The following is a 27035-nucleotide window of genomic DNA, read 5'->3' on the forward strand; positions in this document are numbered from 1 at the left end:
AGGGGTGACCTGGCTTTGTCACATGCCGCCCGCCAGACTGAGGCAGCCCGAGGGGTGGGGTGGGGCTCTGGAAGGGGGCACTGCTTTAGTGCACCCCACTCAGCAACTACAACTGGCTTCTGCATCTGCAGAAGGAACGTGAGACCCACTTTGGGGTGTTGGAGAGGATGCAGTGTGCCTGCAGGCAGGCCCCAGCAGGTCTGACACTCAGGGGGCGAAGCGACCCCCAGCTGGGGAGTCAGCTGCGGGGCAGGTCTGAACCAGCAGGCAGCCCCCTGGTTCCCTTGACCTCAGAAAAGCTCTCTGGCTGCTCGGCTTTTTCCAGCGTGCACAGGCTGGGACTCCCAAGCAGGTGGGAACAGTGTGAGCCCCCTCATCCGCCTCACCGCCCCCACCCCAGAAAAAGACACACTATGAAGGAAACAGGCCAAGGTCTTGTTGTGTTTTCATGCTTTAATTCAGAGCTGTCTGCTGCAGGTACAACTCTGCAGAACAAAAGGACAAAGGAGACAAAAGTGAAGACCCCTCCCCCCACCCCCCCTTCCTGTATCCCCTGAATTCTCTGTCAAGGGCATGGCTGGATATAGGGGTGCACTGTGACTTGTTTGCATGGACACCCCCCCCAGTCAGAGAGGGGTCATGAGTTCACAGAGCTGAGGCCCCTCTGTAGGCCTCCCCATTTGCACCCCCCTCCCCAAGGCGCTGTCAGGTACCCCTGTGCTAGTGGCAACTGGGAAGGGTGTTCGGTGAGAGCTAAATTAATCCCCTTGGGAGATATTTGGAATCAACTCCACTTGAGGCCAGCTCGCTGAGCAGAGTCCTGGCCTCTGACTCCGATTCCTGCTTGAGCCTGGACCACAGGAACAGCGCGGGGGCTCCAGCCTGGGCCCGCAACTTAGGAGGAGCCGCTTCTGGCAGCTAGATTCCGAGGGACCAGCAGTTCTGGAAGGTGGTTCCTGGGAACATTGTCTCCTTAGGGTCTAATCAGCTCCAGGCTGGGGGGAGGGGAGACCCCAAAGATTTCTGCTCCGGAAGCGGAGGCCCGGGGGACGGTCACAGCCAGACAGGAGGAGGTATTAAGCAGGAAGGAAGAGGGGAGCCTGGGAGGATGAGCACTCAGCAGGAGGCCTCCGGCCCCTGGCCTTGCCCGTCGTCAGCCCCACTGTCTATGCCCTGCAGTCAGGGCCTGGAGCCCGAGCCAGCAGGCCGCTGTGCCTCCACCGCGCAGAGCTGCCCAGGCAGCGCCACCGCTTTTGCATAGATGCCGGATACTGAGCATACACACATCACACACGCACGAGCCAGGGCCCCGGCCAACGTGGTCCCAGCGTCTGTCCCAGGCCGAGAGCAGCGAGCCGCCTCCTCCACTGAAAAGAAGAGGCAAAGCCATCGAAGGCCCTGCCAGACCCCTCCAAAGAGAGGACCCTCCACGCCGTGGGCTAGGGCCCCTGTGACCAGACGGGAAGGCCTCGGGCCAGAGCGGGAGCAGAACGCTGGCCCCGCTCACCGCGTCCATAGCGCTGGGTCCACGCTCTTCACGCGTGGCTCCTCTGGCCACAGGGACAGAGCAGAGCACACAGCCCCAGGCTGATCACGTCCACCAAAACATAAGACACAGTAGGAAGGCCACAGACAGCAAGACGCGGACAGGAGCAGAGGAGCTACGCAGCTTGACTAGATTCCAATGGTGAAAAATATATAGATTTTATGTCGTCAAATATAGTAATACATTTATTTTCTCGGCAAAGCTTGGACTATGTCTAACGCGGCTCCGGGAGTACATGGCACAGGAGGCGGGGTCCGTGACCAGTCCTGGCTCACCTTTGGATTAGGTTTATCCACTGCCCCTCCGTGTCACAACCCCAGGGTCCTGTGGGGCAGTCTGGCCTGGCCCCCCGAGTTCGGGTTTGGTTCAGCTGGGATGGGGGTGCTCCACAGAGGATGGCTGGTCTGAGGCCTTGAGCAAGGAGGGGGAGCTTCAGAGGCACAAAGCAGGTGGCAGAGGGGCTCCTCCCTCTATGGCTGGCCCGGCTGCCCACCCCCAGTACATGCAGGTGTCCCCCCTGGGGCAGAGGGCACAGAGAGGAAGGGCGGAGACCCCAAGTCAGGCAGCAGCTGTCAGAGCAGCGGGGGTGGGCGAGCAACCTTGGCAGAACCAGAGTGGCCCCCAGGCCAGAGGGAGGGGTAAGACACAGGGTCCTGCCAATGTCCCCCCCACTGCCCCCAAATGTGCAGTTGACTCTGAAGAGGGTGGGATGACCAGATAGTAAAGTCCTTCAGGGGAAGAGGAACAAGTTTACTCTGTCAAATAATAATGCTAATAAAATGTCAGCAGCTTTGCTGGGGTCCCTGATGTGGTCCCAGGGAAGGAGGGGGGCCAGTGAACCCTCCCAGGCTGACTGGGCTTGGGTGGGAGCCCCATTCTACACCTGCTTAAGAAGCATCCCAGGGCCCCCTGCTTTGGCCTGGATGGACGTCATGGCTTCAGTACCTCATCTTGCCATTCATCCTGCTGGAACTGCCCCTGCAGAGGCAGACAGGTGTAAGATTTAGGAACCCTCATTCTAGAAAGCAAGCAGCCACCTCCCCGGAGATCCTGGGATGCATGAGAACCAAGCCTCAAAGTGAACATAGTGCAAAGCAGAAGCTGATCCTAAGGTCCCCAGAGAGACTCGGGCAAGCTCCAGGGGCAGGGAAACCAGCTGGGCCTTGCCGAGTCCAGCCCTGCCTCCCAGGCTGCAGGGCCTCTGCTCAGAAGGCTAGAGGAGCCCCCTGGAGCTGCCAGCCCCCGCCTCTCCTTCCATGCTGGCAGTCTCCAGACAGGAGCTGGGGCTCAGGCCAGCATTCACACCCCGGCACTCGCCTGTCTGGCTCTCCCAGAAGAAGTATCTGACACATCCAGAAGCGCCAAGAGGAAAACAGATGTGGGGGAAGGTCTGGGCTGAACAGACCGACACAGAACCACACGGCCTTCTGCCTCCAGTTGCCCATCACCATCTCTCCTCCAGCCCATGGCCTTGACTGTGCTCCCGAATCCCAAAGTGGGGAGCAGCCTGGAGAGGCTGGAGCTCAGGTGGGAGCCAAGTGGTTCCTGACCCTGCTCGGAGTCCCGGTCAGTTGCCTGTACTTTGGGTCGCAGCTGCCTGCATCTGAGCAGATAACATTGGCCCAGAAGCCTGGGCTGAGGGCAAAGGGTGGCTGGGAGCAAAGGCTTAGGGTGAACCGGGAACTGGACAGACATGGGGGTGAGGGATGCGAGGCTCAGCGGAAGAGGCCTGCCTCCCCAGATCAACACACCAGAGACTTCCTGAGCAGGGGCTGCCCTGTGTGAGGGCCTGGGGGTGGCAGGGGGGGCCGTGCTGGGGACCCCACCCCCTCTCCTTGCAATGGGTCCGATCACGTGCCTCCCTGCCCTTGGTCTCTCTTCCCTTCTCTCCTGCTGAAGTTTTGGGGCGCCTTCCCCCAAGCCCCGCCCCCAGCTCCTGACACTATTATCATCCTGAAAAAACCACTTCTGAACCCCAAAACTAAACAAATAAGATGATGTCCCAGGGAATGTGCGAGAAGGAGGACGGCAGCCCTACAATCGGCAGTCAGATCTCTGGAGCCCCGGTGGGGCCCGCTCAGAGCTGGGAGCTGCCGCCTGCCGCGCTGGTGCTCTGGCCCTGCTGGCTCAGCGAGCGGCAGCTGATCCTGCGGATGGAGTGCAAGGCCACGGTGCAGCAGCCCCGCAGCAGGGAGCTGATGTTGTAGATGGGCTGGCCCTGGCGCCGCTGCGAGCGGCAGAGCCAGGCCACCGTGGGCACGGCCGGCACCACCACTGCCAGCAGATCCACGATGTAGTGGCGGCTCCAGTAGCTCTTGGGCTCCTTCTCCGCTGCGGCCGCCTCCTCCTCCTCTTCCACGGGGCACACCACGCTCACCGACGGCCCGGGGTTGGGACTGGAGCCAGGGGGGTGCAGGGTGGGCCCTTGGGTGATAGGCTCTGGGGCCTCGAGCTCATCACCCATTGTCAGCACCACGGCAGAGTTGGGGTCTCTGGGCCCCGGGGGCTGGGGGTCTGGCTCCAGGTGCCAGTCCCCTGACTCAGGGGCCATCCCGCAGACCTGGGCCTGGGTCACTTTCTCCAGGATGGTGTCCAGGTCGGGCTGGTACTGCACGAAGTCCGTCTGGATGGCGCGCTCCTGCACGCAGCTGGCCTGCACGCCGGCCTCCGTGCCACACAGCAGCTTCTCGTAGGTGTTGCTGGCGGGGAAGCGGGGGCCCAGGCTGAAGGAGCTGTGCAGTGAGGAGGGCTCCTCGGGGCCGCAGTCCACCCCCGATGACAGCAGGCTGCTGGCCTCCAGCGCGTCCGTCCGGCTCAGAGTGTCATCGGTCGCCGCGAAGCCGCTGTCAACCCCGTCCTCCGCCGAGGCGCCGGGCGGGCGGTCCCCACAGACGGCGGGGTCGCTCAGCTTGGTGTAGGTGGAGCTGCGGGTGAGGGAGCGGGCGGGGGAGCCGCCGGCCGACTCGGCGGCGCCGTCCTCCTTGGCTAGGCCGTTCTGGGCCACCTCCATGCTGTGCAGCAGCGTCTCCAGCTTCTTGTTCTGGATGTTGATGTCCACGAAGTACTTCTGCAGCCCCTTGTCCTTGTCGATCAGGTTGTTCTTGACGGTGTCGATGACCTGCTTGAGCTGCTTGATCTCCTTGCGGGCCTCCTTCAGGGCCAGCTGGGCCTCCACGCGGTGGCACTCCTCCTCGATCCAGTCCTCCTGCATGCGCGACAGCTGTGTCTTCAGGTCGTCGATCTCGGTGTCCCTGTGAGCAGACGAGACACACAGGCTCACTGCCTGGCCTGGCACTGCTGGCAAGGATAGGCAAGGAGGAGGCTGCCACCAAGAATGGAGGGCCCCGGCTGCTGCTGCTGCTCAGAGCCAAAAACTAAGGACTCAAAGCCTTTTTCCTCCTTTGTTCCATGGGGGAAGCAATGGGGGTGGGAGAGGGGTCAGGGGTCAGGACAGGAGAGGCCTCCCCCTCAGGGACAGGAAGGAGCCACCACCGCATCCCCACCCCCCAGAGCCAAAGTGCAGGCGACTGTCCACATTCAAACCCACTCCCCAGGGAGTTCCTGTCATAGCTCAGCGGAAACGAGTCTGACTAGTATCCATGAGGACGCAGGTTCGAGCCCTGGCCTCACTCAGTGGGTTAAAGGATTCAGCGTTGCCGTGAGCTGTGGTGTGGATCACAGACATGGCTCGGATCTGACATTGCTGTGGCTGTGGTGTAGGCTGGCAGCTGCAGCTCCAATTCAACCCCTAGCCTGGGAACCTCCATATGCTGCAGGTGGGGCCCTAAAAAAAAAAAAAAAAAAAAAGACAAATCCACTACCCAGAGAAGAGAGTCAACAAGAAAGTGTCAGGTTTAAAAATGCTGCCATTATAAAAATTGAATATATCCATTAACAAAATCTCAACATAAAATGATAAAAAGTCAACCGAAAATCTCTGCCCTGCAGAAAGGGATGTGGCCTCCTGCAAGAGCCGGTGGTGGACACTTTCAATGGCAGGCGCTTTGGCCAGAGACCCCTGGGGAGAAGGTGATGAGCCACTTTGGTTTTTATGAGAGAAATTACTGCCTTAGTGGAACTGATGGTTTTACGTCCTCCGTCAAGGGGAGGGATGAGAAGTGGGGGCTGAACAGAGGAGAATGATGAGAACAGGGTGGCTGTCATTTATCCACACTGGAGACTTCCTTCCTGTGTCTGCCGTGGGGAGCAAAGGCCCAGAAGATTGCCGAAAACGGCACAGAGCTACTCCCGAGAGAATAGGCAAGAGCCGGCAAACCAGATGGTCGGAAGACACTTGCCGACAAACTCAGGCTTTTACAATCCCTGAGTCATAGACGGATGGGGGGGTGCAGGGGCGGGAGGTGAGGTAGAAAATGATGCCATCCCGTCCAGAGGTAAAGCCAGGTGAGACTGAACAGAGGTGAAGCCAGCAGTGAGAAAGGGGGAAAGTCATTCACGAGACTGAACTCCAGCCCCGGATGTTCCTCCACCAGCAAACGTCTCAGTGATCCGGCCCACACGCAGCCACTCAGCCCGGATCCTACATTCACGGAAACAGAATCCAAAATGGCATGACCGCCACTTTGGGGTTTATGAATCCAGCAGAGGGACCCTCTCAGACCAAGCACCATGCACTTTTCAAAGTCATGGTCAGGAAGTGGGCCCAGGAATCTCACTCCACAAAACCCTGAAGGGACTGGGACTGGGGCTGCAGGGGCCACAGGGGCAGCAACGGCATCAGCTGGAAGAGACAGAGGGGGATGGGCTGCCCAACAGGACACAGCTCGGTGATGGAAGTGGGGTGGCAATGGGGACCAGGAGCTGCTCTGAGCCACAAGAGCAGACATCCTGACAGGTGTGGGGGATACCTGTCTACTCCCCTGCCTCAAAGTGGGGGCTCACTCTAGGGTCACTCTCCTCACTGACGCTGAGCCCTGAGAAGAAGTGTGAGTTTGGAAGAAGGACCGGCCGTGCTCAGTTTGCTGGTCCCTGCTCCTTGGAGCCAGCAGGACCCTGGAGCTGTGGCTTCCCAGCCCAGGTCTCAGGAGGCTGCAGGATGTCATTTTTGTACCAGGCCTTTTTTGGGGGAGCGGGGATGGCATGCCCACAGTATGCAGAAGTTCCTGGGCCAGGGATCGAACCCATGTCACAGCAGTTACAATGCCAATTCCTTAACCGTTAGGCCTCCAGGGAACTCCCAGAGCTGGGTCTTGAAGGATGAGTTTTTCCAAGGAAGCAGGATGAGGGAAGGGGCATCTTGGAAGTGGGGACACAGAAGGTGAAAGCACAGAGGGTCGAAGCATCTTTGAGGACAGGGTAGGTTCCTGCAGGAATGGGAGCTATCAGACTGAACGTGCAGAGCATGGGTGGAGGGTGACAACGCAGCAAGTAAGGAACTGCCACAGGTACTGCCAGAGTCACAGGCAGAGAGGCCCGGGAGCTGAGGTGCAGGCACGCCCACGACAGGGCATCCTGCCCAAACCACACAGGGCAGACGGTCTGCTCTGAGCCGCAGGACAGCCTGGAAGGGAAGCAGGGAGATGGGCTGTCTGCTTCCTGCGGACATCAGTGCAAATGGCCAAGCAGACTCAGGGCATCGCAGAGAAGATGAAATAAAAATAGAAATCCTAGCTCTCAGACAAGGTGGCCCACAGAGTGTTCCCTGTAACCCCAAGTTCAAAACCACAACAAATACAAACTGGAGTGTCTGCTTGGCAGAGCTGTGGTCATGCACACTGCAGGCTCCCAGACAAATATATATACCAGACAAACCCACAGAGACAGATTAATGGTTGTCGGGGACTGGGGTGGTTGGGAAGAAATAGGGCGTGATCACTACTGGGAACGGGTTTTCCTCTTGGAGGGATGAAACTGTTCTAGAATTAGTTACTGTTGACGGCCGCACCTGTTCTATGAATATACTAAAAATCGCTGGGCTGTTTACTTTGGGTAGATGCATTGAACCGTATGTGAATTATGTCTCAATAAAGCTGTCATTTTTTTTAAAAAAAGGAACGATGGAGGAAGGCGTGGTCGTGGCGGCCTGCCCTGACCGGCAGTGCCTCGCCATCCAGCTCAGAGTCATCTGCGTATTTGAATAGACGCAGATGCTTAGATGATGCTTAGATGCTTAGAGAAGATGCTTAGATGATGAAGAGATCAGAGGGCAGCCCTGAAGCTTATGTTATAAAGATGAAGCCACCAGCAGAGGCCATGAGGGTCAGGACTGGCCCTTGGGTCTGGGGAACGAGCTCAGATGGGCCCACGGGGGCTCCTGGGCTGCGTGGGAGCTCAGAGAAAGGCTTCCCACGACCTTACATCATCTGTAAGTGGGTGAGGAGGAGGGCTCCTGGGGCGTGAACTGGTGGGCCACGAGCCCCTGGTGACCCCCCTGGGAAGAAGCAAAGGAGAGCTAACGGATTATTTCTCCCCCACGGAGTCAGGTAGGCTAGGAAGAATGCCCTGAGCTCCTACCTCCCAGGTAGAAAGGAGTCAGGTGATGAGAAGTGGCTGGAAGGGGCTGCCAGGCTACAATGGGGAGAGCACTGCCTTGAGTGGAGCCCCGACAGGCCCTCAGAGGGGACACTGCTCTGGACCTGGCCCCCGAAGCCACCTGAAGTTGTCAAGGAGCAGCAGAGGGGAGGTCCGGGAGGGGTGGGGTTTGGTCCAGAGAGGAGCCCCCAGCCACTCCTTCCTCCCAGGGATTGCACAGCCGCCCCCCACCACGGCCCCCCACTCACCGGTCCTGGAGCCGGTCCTGCGTGTCCTTCAGCCGGGCCTTCAGGTGCCGGATGCACACCTCCTTCTGCTGCAGGGGGGTCAGGTACTGCTCCGGGGTGGGGGCTTGATGCCATGGTTGTCGCTGCACAGCGTGTACTTCATGGAGCGCCTGCAAGGGGACGCTGATCAGCGCGGAGGGAGGAAGAGGCCTGGCGGGGCACAGGCGCTATGTTTCCAGGGGCAAGGGGAACCCGGCCTGACCATCCAGGTACCACGGCCACAGAGACCCTGTGGGCACGAGGACAGCCGGCCCTTCTGGAAGGGGGGTTTTATCAAGGCTCTTCTGAGGGAAGAGCACAGCATCAGGGTGGGGAGCTCACGGCTCCTCTAGCTCAGGGTCTGGAGACACAGCAGAGCCTGGCACCACCTAGGACATTCTACCAACGCCACCGCTGTCAACCCAGTCCCAGCGCTGCGGCCCAGAGCTCAGGCGTCCAGCCTCCCAACCCAGAGAACGAGGCTGGGGGTGGGAGGGGCCTCCTTCTCCGTGTAAGTATCTCAGGACCCGCAGGGTGAGCAAGGCCTTGTCTGTGTGCGTGCGAGTGACTTGGTGTGAAAACCTAATAACTGCACGGCAAGAACTGCATGAGACGTTTCTGTCTCGCCATCACTGTCACCTAAGTATTCGCTGTGCAAAGCGTCATGTGCAGGACTGGTATCGAAGTGGACAGCCTGTCCCTGCCCTGGCATAAGGTGGGTGACAGTTAATATAAAATTAATGGTGTGTTCTTTTCCTTCCTGTTCTGCAGCTTTGCTTTCGAAGAATCACATCAACTGTATAGCATGCGTTTCTCTTGTGATGGGAGAGACTGCCTAGCAGCCTGTTATCACAGGTAAACGGTTTTTAGAAACGTGCAACAATATTTCTTAGTACCATATTATGAATATGACAGGACTCCTGTATGCCATAAAAATGTTATAATGAGGAATTCCCATTGTGGCTCATCATGTTAAGTACCCAACATTGTGTCCGTGAGGCTGCAGGTTCAATCCCTGGCCTTGCTCAGTGAGTTAAGGATCCAGCATTGGGGTAGCATTGCTGTCACCATGGCTGTGGCGTAGGCTGGCAGCTGTAGCTCAGATTCTATATGCTGCAGGTGCAGCCTTAAAAAAAAAATTCTCATGATGATTCATTCATTAGATAGGCTAGACTACCATGAAGCAATCACACTGCTGCTTCTTCATTATCAGTGCATGATTATACCTGGAAATAAGTATTAATTTCTTTTTCACATTATTTTTTTTTGCGCGGGGCGGGGTCGCCTGTAGCATGTGGAAGTGCCCAGGCTAGGGACTGAAACTGTACCACAGAAGTGATCTGACCTGCTACAGTGACAATGCTGGATCCTTAACCCGCTGCACCACAGGGAAATGCTCTTTTCTTTCTTTCTTTATTTTTATTTTTTTTATTTTTTTATTTTTTTTGGCTTTATAGGGCCACACCCGTGGCATATGAAGGTTCCCAGGCTAGGGGTCGAATCCGAGCTGTAGCTGCCAGCCTTTCTGTTTGCGAGGAAACCTCCTTGGATCTTGGCCTAAAAACCTCGGCATGTTCTCACACAATTTGGCAGAGGCCTTGCTACCATCCAACTCTGGGACCCTGGGGCTGAGAAAAGACGGGCGCTGGTGGGACCCATTGGCTGAAACAACCAAGCTGGAGGCAGCTGTAAAAGTTCCGTGGAAGCTATCTAACGTTTACTGAGGAAAAGGCACCTGAAAACTGTAAACTGTTGAAGAGAAGGTGTGGAGAGAAGGGGAGAAAGAGAAATGATGCTTTTCTACTCACTCAGCTCCTGGCCCCTAAGTTTAGCTCAAGTCACACACTGGCCTGATTTCCTGTGTGGGAAAGAGGAGAGGGGTGGGAGTTTGGGGTCCCTTCTGCTAGATGCTAAGAAATCTCCTTCCAGAAGAGAAGAAGCGACCTGAGCCCCACGTGCTAGTCCTGCACACAACCTGGTGCCCAGCAAGGGCTTGGGCAAGAGGGACCAGAGCTGTGGTGGATAGAGAGAGGCCTTTTCCTCGGGCCAGGGATGGAGGAAACAAGATTGCTTAAACTAGGAAGAGTTGAGGATTAGAAAGGAAATAACTATGTTAGATTTTTTTTTTCATCTTTTTAGAGCCGAACTCGCAACATACGGAAGTTCCCAGGCTGGGGGTCCAAGTGGAGCTATAGCCACCGGCCTACACCACAGCCATAGCAACGCCAGATCCAAGCCGCGTCTGTGACCTATATATACCACAGCTCACGGCAACAGCGGATCTTTAACTCACTGAGAGAGGCCAGGGATCGAACCTGAGTCCTCATGGATGCTAGTCAGGTTCGTTAACCGCTGAGCTACGACAGGAACTCCCCACATTAGCCTTTTTCTATTTGCTTTCATGAGTATTTCTTCCCCCGCTAACATTCAACACTCATATATTTTTAGTCACTAGCTCTCCTTGTGGCAAAACATATTTTTTAAATATAGTATTTACATATATGCTATATTTTACCTAGAAGAAAAATATGCTATATTTCCCATCTCTCAGCTATGCATGCCTTGGAACGCCTGGCTATTTGCAGCAAGGCCACAGCCGAGGTCAGGCTGCTCACCCACTAGCAGCGGCTCTGAAGGTGGCAGGGAGACCCTTCCATGAATGCAGCTCCCAGCCTCAGGGCTGGGACTGCCCTCCGGGGCTGTAGTTACAACACACATGGCAGAAATCTGCTGCCCATAAAAAAGTACTAAAGTTGCCAATTAGGGAATCGCTGTTGTGGTTCAGTGAGTTACGAACCTGACTACTATCCATGAGGATGTGGGTTCGATCCCTGGCCTCACTCCGTGGGTTAAGGATCCAGTGTTGTCATGAGCTGTGTGGTGTTGGTCACAGACATGGTTTGGATCTGGCATTGCCGTGGCTATGGTGAAGGCCGGCAGCTACTGCATGGATTCAACCCCTAGCCTGGGAACTTCCATATGTCATGGGTGTGGCCCGAAAAAGCAAGCAAACAAAAAAAGTTGCCAATTTGTGGGAGCTCTGCACTGGGAACCACTAACTCTCCCTGCAGCCAGTCACACCACCCTGTACCAGCCAGCACGGTGTAGACAGAATTTCCTGGGGAACATATCCCATCTCAGAAAACACAAAACTGTGGGAGGTTTGGGGGCTCTGGCCGTTCTGCCTTCTTTCTTTCCGGACGCTGACCTGATGTCTGGAGGTGTAGGAACCATCTGGTAACGACAAGGACAAATGCTGTACACCAAGGATGGTGGACACAGGTCCTCGGCATTTCAGGGAGCTGACTGCCTCAGGGCCCCCTGTTCTAACAGCATCACCCCAGCTTGTCTCAGCCACTGTCTTTGGTTGCATGCAGCTGGGTAATATGATAGGCACCTTACAGATGGGAACTGAGGCTCAGGAAGAAGTGACCTGCTTAAGGTCACACAGCCAGCGAGTTTGTTAGAGTTGGGGACGGTTAGAACACCCACCTGCCTCCAGCCCTCAGGGCACCCAGGCTCCCAGCCAGCTGGGCCGGGCCAGGCGGGAGGGAGGGCTGCTTACCTGGGCGTGGGGCTGCTGTCACTGCCCTTGCAGGAGCCCGAGTTGCTGCTGCTGCTGAGAGAAGAGGTGCCGTAGGCGTCCCGCATGCTCACGGGTGGAGAGGTGCGCCTGGAGGCAGGAAGAAGAGGCAGGTGCTCGTTCTGGCTGGTGGGCAGCTGCGGACACTGGGCGAACACCGCCAGGCCGCTGCGGCCCAAAGGGCCCCCACTTCGGGGTCACCGCCGGGGAGAGAAGTAGGAGGGGGGGAGGCACAGACAGAGGTGACAGAACAGACATTGCAAATCAAGATGGAAAACCAGAAAGACGCCAGTACTCCTGGTTCCCCAGGACAAGGATGGAGGCTGAGCAGGGCTGTGGGTCAAAGGTGGGGTCCCAGCTACTCTTACCAAGGGTCCTCAACTTCCAGGGTCCCCCAAGCCCAGAGTGGGAGGTCCCTGCCCAGACTGAGCGAGAGGTGGAGAAGGAAGGAGCAGGCAGGAGTGGGGACAGGAGAGGCACACACGAGGGCGCTGAGTGAGCCTGGGTGGAAGACTGCACGACATCCCTCCAGTAATTGCGAAGGTTGAACAATATGGATGATGGTAGGGATCCAGTGCTTTAAGCCTTCGGAGGACTTTTACGTCCACAGTGAGATTTCGGCCCTTAAATAGTTCCTGAGGCGAGTGTTAGTGAGCCCATTTTAAAGATGGCAAAACCGGGGCAATGACTTGCTCAGAGACAAGTTGGTGGCAGAGTGGAGACGAGACCCTCCCTCCTCCCACCATCAGAGGCCAAGGCTCTGGGCGAGGGGGAGACTCACCTGCGGGATCCAGCAGAGGCCCGTCTACTGCCTGGCAGGGACATGGCCATGAGGCTGCGGGTCCGGGTGAGGGGTGGGATGGGCGGTGTCCCCGGGGCTGAGGAGAGAGGGTGGGTTGGGGGGGCCGTGGGGAGGGCCGGGCCTGGCCACGTCATCCTCTCGCTGGGGCCGCTGCCCGGCATGGCTTCTCCTCTCGCCCTTCAGCAGGACACCCGGGACCGAGCGAGGGGCTGGCAGGCCAGGCTCTGGCCACAGCTGCCTCCACCAGCGATGTTAGCAGGCTCCCACCACCAGACTTAAAATCACGATTGTGCCAGGGCCTCAGGACGGCCAGAACTCATCGGTCCAACCCCGTGTTCTCCAGATGAGTGGATGTGCCCCCGAGAGAGAGAGAGCGAAGGCCTCGCCCAAGGTCACGCGGGCCCCGGGGCAGGCCCAGCACCAAGTCCTCTGTGCTATGAGCCAGGCCCCTCTCCCTGATTCTCAGACCCCACCCCACGCTGGTCAATCCTCCCTCCTTGGCGGGGACGGAGGACTGGAGGACTCCTGGAGCAGGACCAGCACCCCCCAGTTAGGCTGGGCTAGTCTCGACGTCACCTTCCCAGAGGGCCTGTTGGTATGTGGCTCGGGGCTTCCCGTCTACAAGGGAGACAAGACAGACCGACACACCAGCACACGTGTAGAAAGACATATGGATACACATGAACATGAAAAGGTACCACATCCCTGCCATTCCGAGGCGTGCCACATGAGGCTCAGGGTACATGCTCAGGGGGCTGGCCCCTGATGTAGGACTTGCAGCCTTTGCTTGCCCCGCCCCCCTACCACCCACATGCAGCACACAGGCAAGCCTGCACCCATCCATGCAAATGCACATGCGCATTTGGGGATGCAGCAGAAACTCAGGGCGCAGGCTCAAAGCAAATGAGGAGGGGGATGGATGGGAGCAGAAGCCCCCACCAGGGCTGGACCCAGTAGGAAGTGACCATGCCCACAGAGGTCCATCCTTGCCCCTCTTGACAGGTGGGAGGGAGACTCAGATAAGGAGATTCCTGCCTGTGAATCCTGAGGCTCCTTTCCCAGTCGGGGCTTGGGCTCCCAAGGCAGCCCTGCAGGGGCTGAAGGAGGGGAAAGGCTCCGTGCTGGGAGGGACACTGGCTGGGGTGGGAGGAAGCCTGTGCTGGGCATTAGCCCAGAGCTCCTAGCATCTAAGTTGGAGGGGCCTGGGCTCTTTGCAGCCAACACGCTAGTTCTGTGCCATCTCCAGAGACCCAATCCCCTCCTTCCATGCTCAGAGCAGGGACTGAGGACAATGGCCTGGCTTATGGGAGACTCGGCAGAGGATACCGTGCGCCAGGCCTTCCCCCATGCTGGGAGAGAAGCGGTGACCAAGCCCTGCCCACACTGGACCCCGTGCCAACCACATTACGTACATCACGCCATCGACTCTCCCAACAACCCTATGAGGAAGTGCTGCGATTAGTCCCTTTACGGATGAGGAACCCAAGAGTGAAGGGGCTTCCCGAGACACAGCCCAGCCTGGCAGGGCCAACACCTGAACCAGGCCAACACCAGATGGGTCTCAAGCCCTGGAGCTCCCACCCAGGGCACCACCCCTTCCCGTGTCAGGGCCTCTGGGGAGCCCGGTCATCCCGCCAGCAGCGGCCACCTCCTGAGCAGACAAAGGCGCTGCTCAGGTGGCCTGTTTCCTGGCTATGACACAGACGTGGCCTGTTCCCTGGAAGGCCCAGACACAGCCAGCATTGTCTGCCCAGAGGTGTCGGGTGCTGAGCATAGGAGCCTCTGACACCCCGCCTGTCACCTGAGCTGCTCACCCCAGCTTGGCGACGCATCCCGCCCACCATGCCCCAACCGCCCAGACAGGGCCTCCAGGAGCCGCAGGGCTGGTCCACAAAGGAGGAGCTGTGGAACGGGGACCGGGGGCACAATAGTGCCCCTCCGTATTTCCAGGAAGGCCACCACTGCCTCTTGGGCACAGAGGGCAAAACTAGGAGTGGTGGGGACAGGGCTGAGAGTCCTCAATCATGGGTGGGCAAGGGCCTCAGGGATCACCTGTCATTGATGGACCCCTTCTCTGGGCAGGTGACCGGGCTGAGTGCTTTTACGTGCCTTGGCGCTTTACTTCAAATAACAATCCTTCAAGGATGAATTTGTTATCACGTTTGGGTCCAAAGTCACACAGCTGCACATCTGACAGACCCTGGCTTCCAGCCCCAGTCAGCCTGGCTTCACCAGCCATCCTCCCAACCTTACTCCCCCCTTTCTGGCCTTTAGGAGGATGCTGCGCTTTCAGGAGGGCTTCTCAGCAGAGGCAGGACTCAGAGCTGAGGCCGAGCCTTGCTCTTCCAAGCCAGCTCTGGCGAGTGTTGCCAAGGAGCTAGGAAAATCCTGGTGGAGTTCCAGGCCCAGGTCCTGGGAGGCAAACACGATGCCTGCTTGGCCCTGGAGCTGCCTGTGGCCTTGGTACAATGCGGGCTTTGTCCCAATTGTCCCTGCTCCTACCTCGCCCGGCAACCCCTCGCCTCCCTTCTCTACGGCTCGCTCTTCCTTCCCCTCTGGCTGGGGGTGGGAAGGGGATGACATTTGTACCTGGATGGAGCTGACAGACTCCTGGGAGGCCAAAGCCAGCCATTCATCTGGGAGGGAGGTGGAAGTGGCATTTCCCCTGCTGGGACAGGACCTTTGCAGGCAGGGGTCCCTCTGGGAGGGCAGAAGACACCCAGGCCCAAGGGGAGCAGCTTCTCTAGGATCTAACCCAGAAGCGGTGGTGCAAACCCTGTGCTTTCTCAGGGCCACACCCTCCCCTCTGGGCCCCAGAGAGGAGGCAGGTTGCCATGGCATTTGTCACCATGCCGCAAGCCTGGCCTGGAGTCCTGTAGGCCTGTCCCCAGGTGGCTAGAGCCTGCTACTTAGACTGGAAAGTGGAAAGGAAACTCTTGGCCATGGGGAGCTAGACTGATAGCCGCCCATCACCTCCACCTCAGGTAAGCCCAGGCCCTCTCACTCCAGCCTCCGGTTCCCCCATCCTGGCCATACCATGGCCACCCTGCTGCCTCCACCCCTTTGATCAGACCCTCACATGCCCAGCACGAGGGGTGCAGGGCATAGAGCAGGATCCAAGGAACAGGAGATGGAAGGAGGCAGAAACAATCAAAAAGGTCTGGCTCAAATCCCAGCTCTGTCACCCTCCAGCTGCCTGCCCTGGGCAGGCCACGCCACTTCTCGGAGCCTCAGCTTTCTCATGTGTAAGTTGGGCTATAATGGAATGAACTTCATATAGTAACTGTGAGAATAACACGGGATAACCATGCATAGAGGGCTTAGCCCAGTGCCCACCACACAATAAACACTTAAAAATGGGACCTGCCAGAATTTTGGAGGTTGATAATTGCAATGTAATGGGAGCTTTGAAACAAACATTCAAGATATAATGGTGGCCTCAGGAGAGTCAGGGAAAGTTTCTCCAAAAGGAAATTTACACAGGGTCTTAAGGGATGAATAGGAGTTTAGCAGGCAGAGAAAGCAAGTGGGAGGGATGGGAAAGCCTGGGCAAAGGCAGTGAGTGATTCAATAGCAGGGCTGCTTAGGAAACTAGGAGGCCCGGTGGAGGCAGGCGCACAGTGGGGGTGAGGCTGCACAAGGACGTGGGGCCAGGCCACACAGAGCTCTCTCTGAAAGCCAGGATCTTGTTCCATGGCCAACAGGGAGCCATGTAAGGGCCTTAAAGTGTAAGGGATGGACACAGATTTGCATTTTAGAAGGCCCCTGGGGGTGGGCCTGTGTGGACTATAGCTGTAAAGGGACAAGAATAGAGGCAGAGAGACCAGCTAGGAGAGTATCAACAAATTAGAAGGGCGTGGGTCTGGGCAGCAGCAAGAGCAATGGAGAAAAGGGCCTGGAACCTCTTCAAGTTCGTTAGAGGCTCCCAATTAAGTAAAAATTAGGGCAACACTCTTCAAGGCTCTCTCGTCTATACCCTTTTCAACCTGCTCTCAGCTGCTTGCTGACCCCCGAGCAAAGCCCTGTTTATTGCCCCCACATCTTTGCACAGGCTGTTCGTCCAACTGATAGCACCTGCCCTGCCCACCTCACCCTTTCTGTAAAGCTCTGCCCCCACTGGCCTTTCCTCCTGGGACTTCACCCGCCACTTACTCTCTTGACCGCTTAGCATGCCACGCCTCAGGTTGAAACTCAGGGAACAGCCCCCTCTGGGGAACTTCAAACACAATCAACTTAAACTTACACAAACAAACACAATCAACACACAACTGTTAGGAACACAGTGATTTAAACGCACACATTTGATGAACCAAGGGGTTGGATTTGATGGTCTCTAAGATGCTTCTGGATCCAACATTCTCTGATTCTGGGGCTGTTAATGAAATGATAGACTTCTAATTGAGGCTTTCTTCCCTTTTAATTACTAGAACTCCCAGGTTTCAGTTTCTACATCCGTAAAATTAGGAAGCGGCATTCTTCCAAGGGACACCATGGCATTTTACTCAATCAGCAAGTCATGGGAAGAAACCAGGCACTTGGGTTAATCTAATATTCTAGTTAAATCAAAGTCCCTGTATACAATTACAAATTATCCCCCCCCCAAGAATTAACCATCAATAAAAGAAGAAAGCTTTCCTAAAATCCAAAGGAACAGAACAATCTGTGTCTGATGACTCAGGCCTCTCACAGCTGTGGAAAGCAGAGCACTGCAACCAACAGAACAGAACTCAGGAGGAATCCTCCCTCTGCCGAGGCAACACTAGAATGCAGAACATTCCACCCTCCCCGTCCAACAGCAGAGGGCCTGGTGCTCCTAGAGTGCTAATGCAGAAGGAAGTGGGAGATGGAGGCCAGGCCTGGGAGTGTTGTAGCAGCCACCTCTGGATCTCAGAGGATTAGCATTAGAAGGGCACTTCAGGTTAAGGAGTTTGGTAAACCTTCCACTGGCTGCATGACCTCATCAGACACTACGCTTCTCTGCACTATCCGTGAAACCCAGGACCTTTCTTCCTGGACCTGGGAAGGGAGGCAGTGTGGTGACATTTCTCCAGCTTGCTTCCTGTTTCCTGTCCACGCTTCCCTGAGAGCTGGAACCATAGATGGAGCCACTGGACCCCTTCTTGCAGGGCAGATCCACAATTTGGCTGAGTGCTGTGAGATCCCCCAAGGCAATCGGGATGGGAGTGAGGGCTGAGGAGGCTGCTATGCAGGAAGTATGTGGTGTTAGACTCAGATTCCAGAGCTTGGAGGGCATTGAGCCCAGTGGTCTTCAAACCACCCAGAGAACTTGCCTCTGGGACTGCTGGGTGCCAGGGGCTCAGGCCTCTTTCCCCATTTCACCTGGAGAGGCTCCTAGTGTATCTGTTCTACACAAGGAAGGTCTGAAGTAAGACTGCCTTTTAAAAAAGGTTTTACAGAAGTTCCTGTTGTGGCTCAGGGGTTAACGAACCCAACTAGTATCCATGAGGATGCAGGTTCGATCCCTGGCCTTGCTCACGTTGCTGTTGCTGTGGTGTAGGCCGGCGGCTTCACCTCTGATTCGGCCCCTAGCCTGGGAACCTCCATATGCCGTGGGTACGGCCCAAAACAACAACAACAACAACAAAAAGTTTTGCAGGTTAAACATGTATGTCATATGTATTTTCTATGATGAGATACTACTTTGTGTCCATTAGGGTGGCTTTAATCAAAAAGACAGACAATAACAAGTACAGGCAAGGATGCAGAGAAATTGAAACCCTTGTGTATTGCTGGCAGGAATGCAAAATGGCACAGTCCCTGTGGAAAACAGTCTGCCAGTTCCTCAAAAAGTAAAACACTAAATTACCAAATGACTTGGCATTCCACTAGTGGGTATATATACCACAAAGAACAGAAAACAGGGTTCCCACAAAAACTTGTACAGGAATGTTTGTAGCAGCACTATTCACAATAGCTAAAAGGCTATTGTGAGCAATACCCAAATGCTCATCAATGGATGAATGGAGAAACTAAATGTGATCTATATATACAATGGACTATCCTTTAGTCATAAAAAGGAATGAAGTACCACCTAATGAATCTTGACAATATTATGCTAAGTAAAAGAAGCCAGATATAAAGGCCACATGTGATTCCAGTTGTATGACATGTCCAGAATAGGTAAATCCATAGACCAAAAGTAGATTAGTGGTTGACAAGGGCTGGGGAAGGAGGGGTGGAGAATGACTGTTAATGGATATAGGGGTTTTTTTTGTTTTGTTTTGTTTTTGGATTGATGAAAATGCTTTAGAATTAAATAATGGTGATGGATACAGAAATTTATGAATATACTAAAATCATTTGTATTGTACATTTTAAAAGGGTGAATTTTACGGTATGTGAATATATCTCAATTAAAAAAAAAAAGTCAGAGTTCCTGTCGTGGCTCAGTGGGTTAAAAACCTGACATAGTGTCCATGAAGATGTCAGTTTGGTCCCTGGCCTCACTCAGTGACATTGTGGCAAGCTGCAATGTAGGTTGCAGATGCAGTTCAGATCCAATGTTGCTGTGGCTGTGGTATAGGCCTGCAGCTGCAGCTCCGATTCAGCCTCTAGCCTGCAAACTTCCATATGCTACAGGTGTAGCCTTAAAAGAAAAAAAAAAAATCTATATCTCTCTATATATATTTTTCTTTTTTTTTTTTTTTTTTTTTTTTTTTTGTCTTTTTGCTATTTCTTTGGGCCGCTCCCGAGGCACATGGAGGTTCCCAGGCTAGGGGTCTAATCGGAGCTGTAGCCACCCCCTACGCCAGCGCCACAGCAACGCAGGATCTGAGCCGCGTCTGCAACCTACACCACAGCTCACGGCAACGCCGGATCGTTAACCCACTGAGCAAGGGCAGGGACCGAACCCGCAACCTCATGGTTCCTAGTCGGATTTGTTAACCACTGCGCCACGACGGGAACTCCTCTATATATTTTTCAAAACCAACTATTTTAGGAGTTCCCGTCATGGCTCAGTGGTCAATGAAGCTGCATCCATGAGGATGCAGGTTCAATCCCTGGCCTTGCTCAGTGGGTTAAGGATCCGGTGTTGCCATGAGCTGTGGTGTAGGTTGCAGACATGGCTCAGATCCTGCATTGCCGTGGCTGTGGTGTAGGCTGGCAGCTACAGCTCCAATTCGATCCCTAGCCTGGGAATCTCCATAAGCCACAGGTGCGGCCCTAAAAAGCATTAAAAAAGAACCCCCCCCCCAAAACCATTGTGAAAGGACAATTATTGTCCAGGAAAGGGAAGGGAATGGCCCAGGATGGCTCAGCAAGTTGCAACAGGACAGAAAGTAGAAGCAGCTGTCCTGCCTCTACCTGACTTTAGGCAACCAGGTCAAGAGCAGGCACTGACCTGGTGTTCCTGACTCTGGGTCAGCCTGGAGGAGACAGGTAACTAAGGCTGTCCTCTTTTGAAGGTTTTGCATCTCCCCAAGCCCATCTGACCCTCACAAATTCCCTGTGGAGGAGGTCAGGTGGAGAGAGATCCTTCGGACACGTGGGAAACCTGAAGCTGTGGAGTTTTTGAGATCACTCAAGGTCACACCTGGACTCACAGGTCACGAGCGCCTGCATTTCTCCTGCATCATGAAGGCCTCACAGTGCCAGAGAACTGGGACACATTCTGTTATGCTGCATGAAAAAGGAAAAATCTACTTTCTAGGAGACTCTAAAACACTGCGGTGGAGATGCAGGAGTTACAGCCCTGCATCCTGGGCTCCTCGCGCTTCCATAAAAGTGGGACATCACATGTGGAGAACACGGAAGCCTCGTACACTGTGGGCGGGAATGCCACTATGGAAACAGTATGGAGGTTCCTTAAAATACCAAAAACAGAACTACCATATGATCCAGCAATCCCACTCCTGGGTGTATATCCATAAAAAAGCAAAAACACTAATTTAAAAAGATACATACATACTCCCCAGTGTTCAAAGCAGCACTATGTACAACAGCCAAGACATGGAAACAGCCACAAACGACTGGATTAAGAAGATGCGTATATGTATGTGTGACTATTAGCCAGAAAAAAAAGAATGAAATATTGCTATTTGCAACAATGTAGATGGACCTAGAGAGTATTATCCTTAGTGAAATAGTCAGACGAAGCCAAAGATTATATAATATCACTGGTATGTGAAATCTAAAAATAATACAAATGAATCTACATACAAAACAGAAATAGACTGGCAGATGCAGAACACAAACTTGTGGTTACCAAAGGGGAGAGGGAAGGAGAGGGACAAATTTGGGGTATGGGATTCACAGATACAAACTACTATCTATAAAATAGATAAGCAACGAGGATTTAATGTATAACACAGGGAATCGTACCCATTATCTTGTAACAACCTATAATGGAATATAATCCGCAAAAATACTGAATCACTAAACTGTATAGCTGAATCTAACACAATATTGTAAATCAACTATAATTCAGTAAAAATATAATACATAAAATAAAAGAATACATTTCCTAAAAAAAAGAAAGCAGGACATCGCAGAAACAGGAGGGTAGCAGAGCAAGGAAGAGTGTTCAAAAAGAAATCCTTCATGTGTCTTCTCCCTAATCAGCCTGTCTCTCCATATTCCTCTAAGAATCAGATGTGTGGGCAAAGGAGAAGCCCCCTCTGTGAGGACCACCCAGCTCAACTCCTCCAACAGCGGCGTCCTGCTTATTAGGCCAGTGCTGTGCAAACCCAGCACTGAGCCCCTCCACACTCCATCCGCATCAAAAGGTCCCTCTCGGTGACCTTGGGCCCTTGACCTGTCTAGTCTCAGCTACCTCATGCATTCAGTGCAAACCACCCTCCTGACCTGATCTCTTTAGGATCCGACCAAGGCAACAAATGGAGCAGTGGGCGAAGTTCTTAGAGGACAAAACATTTCTTGCTGCTACTATTACTGCCACTCACTACCTCTCGATGGGATTCTCTTCTCCTTTTTCAGAGATATTCCTTGCTGTAGGGTAATCCAGAACAGGTACAGGGGGTGACTCTGAAATCACTGGCACCCTCTGTCAGGCTGACTGCCCTGGGTTGGCTCTGCAGGACAGTGCCTGCTAAGTCTCCTATGTGGGGAGGGGCAGCAGAGGCAACACTGGTTTCCAACCCCCCCCACCACCACCATCCAGTGGTGCCAGAGATGCCCCCTCTGCAGACAGCCATGAGGAGGTATAGGAGACAGAGAGGCCCTGGTGCTAGCTTGGTAACTGCCTGGCAATTGGCTCCTGGCAGATGGAGGCCCTTCCATGACCTCGGTCACAGCACATGCTCCCCTGGGCTTCCTGGCTGATTGAGCTGTCAAGCTGCAGCCTGGCTCTTCTTCCTGCTGCTGCCTCCTGAGGTTCCAGCTCTAAAGCACCATAGGATAGGGCCTCTGATCCTATGGATTATCTCTTTTTTTCAGATCTCTGCCTGTGTTCTTAGGATCCTTGAGTCAGTGTCTGTCCCCTCCCCTGCATCTACCCCAAGTACCTACAGGGGCTAACACACAGAATTCTAGAATGGAAAGAATCCTGGGTAGACTTTGTCATGGCCCATCATCTTATAGAGAGAAACTGAAACCCAGAAAGAGCATGTGATCTGTTTAAAGTTGCCCAGCAAGTGGGGGGCAGAGCCTAGGCTGGGAGCTTAACTCCTGACTGCAGTGATGAGGCTACTGCTTACAGCCCCCACCATACACCCCCATTTGAATCCAGGCAAAACTTCAATAAAATCAGAACAAAGGTAGCTTTTTGAATAAAGAAGTCATGGAAGTGTTTTCCACAGAATAAAACAAATAATCCTAATTTATATGGAAACATAAAAGACCCAGAACTGCCAAAAAATCCTGAGGAAAAAGAACAAAGCAGGAGGCATAATCTTCCCAGACTTCAGACTATAGTACAAAGCTACAGTAATCAATATAACATGGTATTGGCACAAAAACAGACATATGGATCAATGGAGCAGAATAGAGAGCCCAGAAAAACCTACACCCCCATGGACAATTAATTTTCTACAAAGGAGGCAAGAATATACAGTGACGAAATAACAGTCTCTTCAGCAAGTGGAGCTGGGAAAGCTGGACAGCCATGGGTAAATCAATGAAGTTAGAACACACCCTCACACCATACACAAAAATAAACCCAAATGGCTTAGACCCTTAAATATAAGACATGACACCATAAAACTCCTAGAAGAGAACATAGGCAAAACATTCTCTGACATAAACCATATCAATATTTTCTTAGGTCAGTCTCCCAAGGCAGTACAAATAAAAGCCAAAATTAAAAAATGGGACCTAATCAAATGTATAAGCTTTTGCACAGCAAAGGAAACCATAAACACAATGAAAAGACAACCTACAGACTGGGAGAAAATATTTGCAAAGGATGCAACCAACAAGGGATTTATTTCCAAAATGTACAAACAGCTCATACAACTCAATAACAACAACAGAAAAAGTCAAATCAAAAAATGGGCAGAAACTTAAATAGACATTTCTCCAAAGATACAGATGGCCAATAGGCACATGAAAAGATGCTCATCACTGCTAATTATTAGAGAAATGCAAATCAAAACTACAATGAGGTATCCCTTCATATCACTGAAAATGGCCATCATTAAAAAGTCTACAAAGGAGTTTCCATTGTGCCTCAGCAGGTTAAGAAACCAACATAGTACCCATGAGGATGTGGGTTTGATCCCTGGCCTTTCTCAGTGGGTTAACGATCTGGTATTGTTGCAAGCTGCAACGTAAGTCACAGATGCAGTTTGGATCCAGTGTTAACATGGCTGTGGCATAGGCCTGCAGCTGCTGCTCCGATTTAACCCCTAGCCCAGGAACTTCCATACACTTCCGTGTCACAGGTGCAGCCTTAAAAAGAAAAAAAAAAAAAGTACAAACAACAAATGCTAGAGGGGATGTGGAGAAAAGGAAACCCTTCTACTCTCTTGGTGGGAATGTAAATTGGTGCAGCCATTATGGGAAACGGTATGGAAGTTTCTCAAAAAACTGAAAATAGAGTTGCCACATGATCCAGCAATCTCACTCCTGGGCATATATCTGGACAAAACTATAATTTGAAAAGATCCATGCACCCCTATGTTCATAGTATTTACAATAGACAAGACATGGAAACAACCTAAATGTCCATCAACAGATGAATGGATTAAGACGTTGTTGCACGTGCATACAATGGAATACTACTCAGCCATAATGAAAATGAAATAATACCACTTGCAGCAACATGGATGGACCTAGAGAGATTATCATACTAAGCGAAGTCAGAAAGACAAACACTATACTACATCACTTATATGTGGAATCTAAACTATGACACAAATCAACATATCTATAAAACAGAAACAAACTCATAGAGAACAGACCTGTGGTTGCTAAGGGGGAGGGAAGGATTGGGAGTTTGGGATTAGCAGATGAAAACTATTCTTATATATGGAATGGATAAACAACAAGGTCCTACTGTATAGCACAGGGAACTATATATTCAATATCCTATAATAAACTATAGTGGAAAAGAATTTTTTAAAACAGTAGTCATGAGGAGTTCCCATTGTAGCTCGGTGGTAATGAACCCAACTAGTATCCATAAGGATGTGGGTTCAGTCCCTAGCTCTGCTCAGTGGGTTAAGGATCTGATGTTGCCGTGAGCTGTGGTGTAGGCCAGCAGCTGCAGCTCTGATTCAACCTCTAGCCTGGGACCTTCCATATGCCACAGGTGTGGTCCTAAAAAGACAAAAAAAAAAAAAAAAAAAAGAAAGAAATAATAAAATGAAGGTATGGAAGGAAAGCTGAGGGTGAGACAAAAGTCCCACCAATTTTAAGGCAGCTCACACATAACAGTAAAATACAAGTTGAAACTGAGGCCTTGGGGAAGAAGGGAGTACCACAGCCTGACCACTCACACAAACTCGGCAGTGATAATGGGGATCAGATTTCACTCCGAGCTTCCTGGCCACCAAAGGGGAGAGTGGGAAGCAGACTAGTTCTTCAGGAGAAATAAAGGTGAATGATTCTCCCTAAAATGAATGCTAAAAGAAACATTGCATGGGATTTGCTGGAGGGATAAAAGACTGCCCATTGGGAACCTGCAAGGAGGGCCCCAAGGTGGAGGAAAGAGCTCACCCAGGTTGAACTGTAGGTGCTGTGCTTTGCTGACATAAGATTGCAGGAACAAAGGACCAAAGGGCTAAAGGGATGTGCAGATGTCTTTTGATCTGCCTGGGACCACAGCCCCCTTCCATGGAGATGCCCCAACCAACCTGAGATCAGAGAGCTTCAAACCAGGGAACCACATAAACTCATACCGCCTCTCACATTCTGTCTCTCTTGCCCTCCTGCTCTCTCTCCCCTGGTATTTTATGACAATCTAGGCCAACTGCCACATTTTCTAAGCAGAAAACCGAGGACTTGCCAAAGGCCAGAACGTAAACTGTAGAAACAGGGAACAGGAAACTGAAGGTGGGCCAGCTGACTCCAATCCCACAAACCACTCTGGGCAGGCTGCTCCTGCTGGAAGCCAAGGCTCATCTATCTTCTTGAGGCTTCTGGGGGCTTTGTGGAGATACAGACCCAGCTCACCCACCTGTTCCTGTTGAGCCCAGGAGCCATGCCGATCCCATGTCAGCGTCTTTCACGTCTCCTCCTGGACCCCTTTTCTTTCTCCAGCTGTCAGCTCCCTGTCACCCTCAGCAGTTGATTCCTGTCCAGCTGATTTTCAATAGCACTTCCTCTGTCAAGCTGAATTCTTTTGCCTTCACTAAGATTCATCCCGTATCCTCACGGGCAGGGCTCAACACAGCTCATGCTTGCTAGAAAAGGGTGGGTAATTACAAACCCCTCTCCCAAGAAGACTCCCTGCTCTGGAGGAGAAGCTGCTCCACCCCTTAATTTAGCGAAAGGGAGCATTTTAAAATGTTTTAAGAGGGCGATTTTACAAACATCTACATCCTATATTAAAAGTCTTCTGTCTCAGAATGAATTTTTTCCTCTTTGCTGAGAGGAAAGAGGAAAGAAATCAAAGCTTTGGGCTCAGGTATGCCTGGATTTGAATTCCCAACTGCACCACCGCTATCTTTATGACAGAGGAAATACTGCCTTAACTTCCCTAAGCCTCAGGGTCTTTATCTATAAAATGGAGCTAATTACAATTGTGCACAAGCAGTCAGGATTAGCACTAACATGTGCTGAATGCTTAGCAGGGACCAGCATAGGGAAAGCACCCCATAAATAGTATTTATTCACCTAAATAGTCTTAATCTTAATGTTATTCATATGTATTACATCTGTATCCCACTCCAAAATCTTCACCTGAAACATTACAATAAGGAGTTCCCATTGTGGCTCAGCGGGTTAAGAACCTGACAGTCTCCGTGAGGATGCAGGTTTCATCCCTGGCCTTGCTCAGTGGGTTAAGGATCCGGTGTTGCTGTGAGCTGCAGTGTAGGTCACAGTCGCAGCTTGGATCTGGCCTTGCTGTGGCTGTGGTGGAGGCCAGAAGCTGCAGCTCCAATTTGACCCCTAGCCTGGAACTTCCATATGCCACAGGTGCACTTGCAAAAAAAAAAAAAAAAAAAAAAAAAAAAAAAAGAAAAAAAATGAAATATTACAATAGATTTTATCTCAGGAGTCCCTCTCTTTCTTCCTGTGCTTTATTTTCTCCACAGTCCTTAGCAACAGCTGATATATTTACATATTTATTGATTTTGTTTATTGTTTCTGGAATATAAGCTCCAAGAAGGTAAGGATATTTGTCCATTTTGTTCTTTTTAGTTTCCAGTGCCTTGAGCAGGGCCTGGCATACCACAGGCCCTCAACAAATATTTGCTGGATGAACAAGTGGTTCTGTACTCACCTGGGTTGATGTCACTACTCAGGCAAGCACGGCCTTCCAAGCAAGTCAAACAAGGGGCAAAAAAAGCTTTGTGGAACTTGGTTTATAGTCCTTGTCACACGTGTCCTATTTAAGTGGGCTTATCTCTCCTGCTAGATGGTAAGCCAGGGTTTTATTCAGCTCTGAATTCTCAGTATCTGGCAGCGTCTTGAGCGCAAAACTCTTAAAAACAGCATCTTAGGGAAAGCATGAAAGCAGCACAATTTGAAAGCTGCCATTTAATCGGCCTCTTGCCAGGCACTGCCTTGGTTGCTCCAAACTTATTCTCTCAATTACCCTTATGTCTCTCCACAGGTTAGGGGGTGATCCCTCCACTTTACCACGAAGGAGGCTCAGGCTCCAGAGGCCAGTGAATGTGCCTGAGGGCAGGTGGCAAGGGAGCGGTAATGCTGAGAGCAGACCTCAGAAATGATTCCAGCTGCCCCTCCAAATTACATCTC

At 52.7% G+C, this 27035-nt stretch overlaps 1 protein-coding gene across 1 annotated transcript in view; it reads right to left on the minus strand.

Annotated features, from left to right (window-relative positions):
- The window catches only part of SNPH (syntaphilin), a 42100-nt gene continuing 15503 nt past the window's right edge, over positions 439-27035 (minus strand). Inside the window, 5 exon segments of the mRNA XM_003134341.4 lie at positions 439-4797; positions 8287-8383; positions 8386-8435; positions 11870-11977; positions 12669-12765. Of these exon segments, the coding sequence (XP_003134389.2) occupies positions 3624-4797; positions 8287-8383; positions 8386-8435; positions 11870-11977; positions 12669-12718 (1479 nt within the window). The 5' untranslated portion in view covers positions 12719-12765 and the 3' untranslated portion in view covers positions 439-3623.

Source organism: Sus scrofa, chromosome 17 (genome assembly GCF_000003025.6).
Source record: "Sus scrofa isolate TJ Tabasco breed Duroc chromosome 17, Sscrofa11.1, whole genome shotgun sequence".
Classification (NCBI taxonomy): Eukaryota; Metazoa; Chordata; class Mammalia; order Artiodactyla; family Suidae; genus Sus; species Sus scrofa.